Genomic DNA, 7,805 nt, shown 5'->3' with positions numbered 1-7,805 from the left:
GGATCATTTTATATCTGTATATACAAAATAGGGTAGTTGTACAGCTACTTTCTCTTAATTCAATGAGAAGAAAGATTTGTACTAATAGTGTTTAGACAAGATATCATGTCTGCATCTTGTACTATGAATAACTACTACAAAGACAACAATATGCAGTGTATTAATTATTATAACTGTCCTACTTACCTGTTTTGAAGCTGTCTCATTGCTATTTGTTTCTCAATTAAATTAATTTTTAAAAATAGAATCCTAAAAACTATTAGGGGGAACAAAATCACCTATAATGGAAAGCCCATTAGAATCATAGCTGACTTCTCTGAACAAGCCCTCAAGTCAAGGAGAATGTGGGGTGAAGTATTTCAAATTTTAAGGTAAAACAACTTTCAACCCAGATTGATGTACCTCACAGAACTATCCTTCAAAACTGGTAGAGAAATAAAGATACTTCCATGACAAAGAACATCTGAGGAAATTTATGACCACCAAACCAGCAGAGATAACAAGGACTAGAACTTCATGAATCCCAACAGAAGGAATCCACCAGGCAAGGCAATCAAACAGAGGCAGGGAAAAAGGTGGGGGTGGGTAGGTAGCCAACAATTGGAAAATAACATGACAAGGATAAATCAATACATATCAGTACCATTTTATATCTGTATATACAAAATAGGATAGATATACAGCTACTTTCTCTTAATTCAATGAGAAGATTTGTTCTAATAGAGTTTGGACAGGATATCATATCTGCATCTTGTACTATGAATAACTACTATGAAGACACCAATATGCAATGTATTAATTATTGAAACTGTCCTATTAATCTGTTTTGAAACTGTCAAAAAACACATATCAGCTATAATCATCAATGGTAATGGTCTCCATTCATCAAACAAAAGACAGACTGGCAGAATGTATCAAGAGCAAGATCCAATAATATGCTACATACAAGAAACGCATTTAATTAACAAAGAAACTCATAGAATGAAAAGTCAAAGGATGAAAAACAATATTCCATGCAACAGGAACCCAGAAAAATACAAGATTTTTCCCCCACAAGTTGAAACAAAAGGGAATGCTATGTCTGTACCTCCCCAAGATGGCAGTGATAACAGAAGGATCTGACTCTGGTTTACAGTAGGGATGGTAACAACCATGGTCTTGGGAGAGAAAGGTATTGTATATTAACAATTACTAAGAATACTGATAAAGATTTAGGTCTAGAATTATGTTATATAGGGGTCGGGGAGATGGCTCAGTAGAATAAGCATTTGCCTGGCAAGCGCAAGGGTCTGAGTTCAATCAAAAAAAAAGAATTATGTTATATAAACACACAGACACAAAGGGATTAGGGCCACCACATTTAGAAAATAAAATGTCGGGATGCTTAGCTAAGTTTTAATGACATGGAGCATAGTTATACCAAAGTATTTTCTGTTATTTATTTGAAATTGAAATTTAAAACTGGGCAGCCTGTGTCTTTCAGGAAATCTTAGCATAGATATCAAAGGTATATGAATAGAAGGATAGAAGAAAAAACTGATATAATGATAGACTAGAGAAAATGCAACATTATTAAGGGTGCATTCAGCAATCATCCCATGAAGGCAAACTTATGAGTAAGACAACACAAACATTTCAAGTTACTATTTAGAAAGCTTTTTAAACATATAAAAAAGCCTATGTTTTCTGGGCTGGGCTCAAACTTGGAATCTTTCTATCTCAGCCTCTCAACATGTATTCACAACTTTAAGGTCTTTATGATAAAATGGAAAATATCTGGGGAAGTAATTTCAATATAAAGTTTTCATTTTTTTAAAAGAAATTTCCCTCAGAATTAAGTGTGAAAATTTCATATACAAAATATCTCTTGGGGGCCAGGGATATAGCTCAGAAGCACAGCACCTGCCTTGTAAGCATGAGGTCATGATTCTATTCACAGCACCAAAAACAAACAAACAGAAAAACCTCTCCAGGAAAACTTCATTTTACTATGAAGACCTAAGGAGCCATTCATTGTTTTGATGTTTGGTGTAACATCAAACACCATCTGGGTTAGCCTGGAGTTTGTTCTGGGCTGTGGTTCATAGAATCAGAAGAACCACAAGGGCACAAATTCCAGGGTTGGCCCCAATTTTGATTGTACTGAAACCCAGAATTACTGGTAGGGTTTTTGTTTGTTTGAATTTATTTGGTGCAGGGTCTCACTACACAGCTCGGACTTGTAGTGACCAGCACTGGGATTACAGGCATGCACCACCACACCCAGTATGGGTGGCTGGCTCAGCATGCCTGGTGGAAGAGCCAGTGCAGCATGTGGTGCCAGGAATCAACCCCAGACCCCTCTGCACTTGCCTAAACAGGTTTGTCACAAATGGCTTTTATCAGATTGAGATAAAGTCCTTTTATTCCTACTCTAATTTCTTTTTTTTATCATGAACAGATATTGGATTTTGTCAAAGGCCTTTTTTATCTGTTGAAATGATCATATACATGATCTTTGCTCTTGCTGTTTATGTGATATATATTTATGGATTTGGGTATGTTGAATCATCCTAGAAAATCTGAGATGAATCCTACTTGGTCATGATGTATGATCTTTTTGATGATTTTTAAATTATATTATATATGCCATTATCCTGTTCAGGATCTTTGAACCTATGTTCATTAAAGAGACTGGATTATAGTTTTTTAGTTAAGTCTTTATCTAGTTCTGGAATCAAGCCAATGTTAGCTTCCAAGAATGACTTTGGCAATACGCCTTTCCTTTTAACTTGGTCAAAGAATTTAAGGAATATTGGCATTATATCTTCCCTACAGTTCTTGTAGAATTCTCCAATGAATCCATCGAACCTCAGGTAATTCTTAACTGGTCAATTTTTAATTACTGCCTCACTTTCATTTCCTATTATTAGGTTATTCTGGGCTTGTTTTCAATTTGGAAGCAGATACTTTATTAATTGACCAAATCGTAAATACACCATGGTAGATACCTTAGTTCATCCTTCTAATAAGCCTGTTGATCTGGTCTTCCCTATTTCCAGCATCTCCACCTTCCACAAAATACGTGGTCTTTTTCTTCGTTCTACCTTGTGCAGATAACTTGAACAGCCACAGGAAGTTATTTGCCTCTTTGAAGCATTTTCCTACAGTATAGATCTCATAAATCAGATCCTCCATGCAGATGATGTCATATTTACCAAGAGATTGAGGAATCAATGAATTATCTCAAAGGCAATTTGCTTCATATTGATTTTGCCATAGCCATGCCTGTATATTAATCAATTTACTGACTTCAGGCTTGGATATTCCCTGCAATATATGGTTCCACAATTCTCAGCATGCTATCTGAAGCTTTGTTGAGCTTAACAAAGGTACCATTGAAGATTTGGCGAAAGCAAAGAAGCTACAACACCTTGCAGACCTTTGGACTCACACCACTGATACCCCTGATCTGGATGACAAATGCCAGTTTGGGTTCTGCAGGGACAGAGAAATTGCCAGCTTTTTTTGCCATCTTAGCCATTCGGATCTCAGCTGCACATGTCTGTACTCCTTATGATAGTGCCTGGCTTTTTCATAGATGAGCTTTCTCCTCACCTTGTGAAGCGTCTTCTGGGTAAACGTCTTTCTTAGGCACTTTATCTTCAATTCTGTGAAATGTCTTTGCTTTTTTTTAAGGGTTTCTAAAACAGCAGGAGCCTTCTTTTTCTTCTCTTTGATGCCCTCCATGGTTCCAGCCAGAAAAGAACTATTCTGGACTTTTAAAATCCTTTTAGTTTAATTATTTCATACATATCTAGGAATCTGTCCATTTCTTCTGGATTATGCAACTTATTTGAGTACAGTTTCTGAGGTAATTACTACTAATAATCTTTTAGATTTTAGTGGTGTCCATTGTGATTTTACCTTTTTCATTTCTAATTGATAAGGGTATTATCTTTCTTTTTATAAGATTAGCCGAGCATTTTTCTATTTTGCTTATTCTTTTAGAGAGCCAGCTCTTTGATTCTTTGTATTTATTTCATTAACTTCAATTGCATTAATTTCCACTCTGATCTTTATAGTTTCCTTCCTTGTATTAGCTTTGGAGTTGTATTGTTTTTGTTTTGCCAAGTCCATGAGGTGTATCATTAAGTTATTAATGCATTGGGCTTGCTCTGTTTTTCTGATGTGGACATTCTCAGCTATAAACTCCTGTCTTAGGACTGCTTTCAACAAGTTACAGAACTCTTCTTTTGTGTCTTATATGGTGTGATCAAAAATATGGTGAATATTGCTACAAAATACCATGCAATCAAGAGGTGGCTTCATAAAAACATAGGGTGTTCGCATCCACCTTATTTATTGATCTGGCACCATGGGACTTCTAGTTCTTCTCAAGGTAAAAAGGATCATGAGACTTAAATATTTTAAATAAGCTGCTACAAAGCACAACTAAAAACACAACAGAGGAACCTCCACGCCAGCTTCATTAAGTGGCTAGAGTGAGGGAATAAGTGTGTTTGAAATAAGGAGAAGTATTTTGAGGGAAAAGAGTGTGGCAATGTATCATTTCCACCAATAATTTTTTTAAAATTTAATTTCACTGTATTTTTCAATTATATCTTATGTAGTGAATCTCTCCACTGACACAGCCAAATTTCTTATTGGAGCGTGTACTTTAGAAGTGTTCTTTTCCGGGCTCGGGGAGATGACTCAGTGGAATAAGCACTTCCCTGGCAAGCGCAAGGGCCTGAGTTCAATCCCTAGTTCCGCCATAAATAAATAAATAAATAAATAAATAAATAAATAAATGTGTTCATTTCAAAAATTAAAAAGGAGTGTACTTTCCTATCTCATACATATACATATAACTATTAATTAGCTGCTAGAATATTCTATTTCCATTCTGCCTAATTTGTACTGATTTTTGGTGTTTTGGTAAACACATTTAGGAAACACATATCACTTTTACTCAAAAAAGTACTGTTTAGCTTTCCTGTCCCCATGACCTCACCTCTGCAATGTCATCTGAACTGGTAAAGGAAAAACTGTGACCAGCGAGTTGATAGGCCTGCTTCTCAACTGCATCCAGCTTGGCTTGCATGATGTGCTTCTGGCTTTCACACTCTGCAGTACTAAAGCCAATTCCATTTAGTTCTAGTAAGGCCAAGCAGTACTGAGATGGCATCTCCACTTTGTAGAAAATATCTGAAAGAAAACAACAACAATAACTGTTAGTTCATCACCTAAGTGATTAGGTGATTACTTAAACTGTGTAGAATTGGTCTGTGACAATCCAGAGATGCTTCCCAGGCTGTCTTTCAGGATCCAGGCTCCTAAGAAAATCCTCCAACCAATAATGAAAGGTGGCAAAGCCATGTCACTTAAATATGACACTGCTATGCTTGTCTATAGAGGAGAATAACTAGCAATCTTGTTAAGAATCTGGATTATAAGTCATTACATTTATCCTAAGATCATGTTTCTGCTTCTACTCTTAGAAGAAAGAAGGAAGGCAGCCCACCTTATTTGTTGAGCAAACTAAAAAGGGTTAATTGTCTTACATTATTTCCAATGTTACTGGTCCCATAGTATGTATGTTTCAATGAAGCACCAAGTATGGATGTTTTATATTTTCCAGTGCTCTTACCAGAGAGTAAAGAAATAAATTCCCAAAACAAAAATCAGTATTTTTATATTTGCTAGTATTTTTCAACAAAGCAAACATTCTAAACCAGTTTTTCCAATATATTTCCTTTAAATTAATTCTAAAGATGCTTTATAAAATGGATGGAATTGAGAGACACTGTATATTCTGAGTATCAATATCTATATACAGTTTTGGGGTATTTAGGATGAAAAATAATATATTAAAGGCTCTGAAAAGACTTGAAGAAAACTTTTTTTGCTTTTTAATAATTTTATTTTTTTAATTTTGTTTATTTCCCATAAGAAAACTATTTTAACTAACCATAAATGAAATGTTTAAAACTAACCATAAAACTCATTTCTTAGTATATAACTTGTTAATATGCTGAAAAAACAAGCCATGTACTGTGGCAAATGTTGTCTTTAATCATTAAGAAAAAAATTCATGCCAAAGATTTCAGGTTCCAACAGACTGGGTCATCAAGACTTAGAGCAACCCCAGTCTGTCTTACTCAGATCCACATATACACATTTGGTGAAGTACTGCTCGCTTTAGCAGAAGAAATCTCCAGGCACACTCACAACTACCATCAAAAGCAAAAACAGAAACGAGATATACTGGTCTTTAATAGTAGGCAGTCAGAGTCTGACTTTAGGGGCCTTGAGCCAGAGTAGAAATTCATGTCCTGCATGTTTGTAATCAAGATAGATAGATAGATAGATAGATAGACAGACAGATATAGAGAGAGAGAAATACAGATGCATATAGGAGCACAGGAAGACAAGACAAGGCTTTCCCACCGAAATCTCATGCAGTCATGGGGGCCAGGGCTAGTTAAGGTTGTGAATGCAGTAGCCTACATACAATATAAGGGACAGAAAGAGGTGTGTCCATCCTTTCCTCTCTCACTGGTTGCTTCGCTGTCTTCTACCTCCATCAGTGGTTGCCTCTTCACCATGTTCCACTCTGCCTTGAAGCCAGCTGATTATGCCATGAAACTGTCAAAAAATGTGAGCTAAATAAACTTTTCCTGCTTTGACTTTGTGCTCAGTGTTTTGTCTCAGCAATGACACAGACTAGACACAGAACTAGAGAAAATAATCCTAAAATTCTTATGGAATCAGAAGAGACCCAAAATAATGAAAGCAAATTTGAGCAACAACATATAAAATGAGAAAAAAAATTGCCATCCACTCCTCAGACAGAGGACTAATATCTAGAATATATGAAGAACTTTAAAAAAAGCCACCTGAAATTAAAGACCCAGTCAATAAGTGGGCAAAAGAAATAAACAGACACTTCCCAAAGAAAATACAAATAATCATCTCTGACCATTAGAGAAACACAAATTAAAATCCATGCTAAAATTCCACCTTATTCTGAAAAGAATGACAGTCATTGAGAAATCAAACAATAACAAATGGTGGCATGGTCGTGGTAAAAATGGAAACCCCCTTCATTATTGGTGGGAATGTAAACTAGTAAACCATTATGTAAATCAGTGTGGAGATTTCTCAGAGTTGAAATAAGAAATTCCATACAACTCTTCTAATCTTCCAAGTATATTCCCCAAAGAGGTAAAGACATCATACTTTAGCAATACATGCACACACCAATGTTTATAGCGAACAATTTGTGACAGCTAAATACTAGAAGCAACCCATATACCCATTAACAGATGACTGGATGAAGAAAATGTGTTATGTATATATAATGGAATATTACTGAGCTATAAAAAATGACAAATTTGAGAAATTTGTGGGAAAATGGATGCACCTGAAAAATATAATGTTGAGTTAAATAAATGAGATGCACAAGCCTAAATACCACAGGGTATCTCTTGAGTCAGGCAAAGTACAAATAGTAATAAAGGATGGAAGAAGGAGACGAGGATGGATCTCTAGCAACAGAAAACTAGCCCAAGGAAACAAGGGAAAAGTAAAATAAAGATATGCAGTGTACAGCACCTCATAATCTCAATGAATGTAAAAATCACATGCCATAATACGAGCTAAGATTAAGGACATATATAAGAATGAATATAAAGCAATTGGGGGGTGAGGAAGGAGAAAGGGATTAAAAGAAAGAAACAAGCGGTAGTAATACAGGTACCCACTTCCCAAGACAGTTATATAAACTACATGTACTGAAAACATGTACTAAATTTTTTTTT

General features: G+C 35.5%; 1 protein-coding gene across 1 annotated transcript in view; it reads right to left on the bottom strand.

Moving 5' to 3' along the window:
• The window catches only part of Polq (DNA polymerase theta), a 170,505-nt gene that overhangs the window by 47,978 nt on the left and 114,722 nt on the right, over positions 1-7,805 (bottom strand). The window contains exon 19 of the mRNA XM_004642235.2: positions 4,997-5,190. Coding sequence (XP_004642292.1) covers positions 4,997-5,190 — 194 coding nt within the window. The remainder of the gene's footprint in view (positions 1-4,996; positions 5,191-7,805) is intronic.

This window comes from Octodon degus, unplaced genomic scaffold (genome assembly GCF_000260255.1).
Source record: "Octodon degus isolate 3935 unplaced genomic scaffold, OctDeg1.0 scaffold00147, whole genome shotgun sequence".
NCBI lineage: Eukaryota > Metazoa > Chordata > Mammalia > Rodentia > Octodontidae > Octodon > Octodon degus.
The sequence above is the reverse complement of the archived record's forward strand: the minus strand, read 5'-3'. Positions and strand labels throughout refer to the sequence as shown.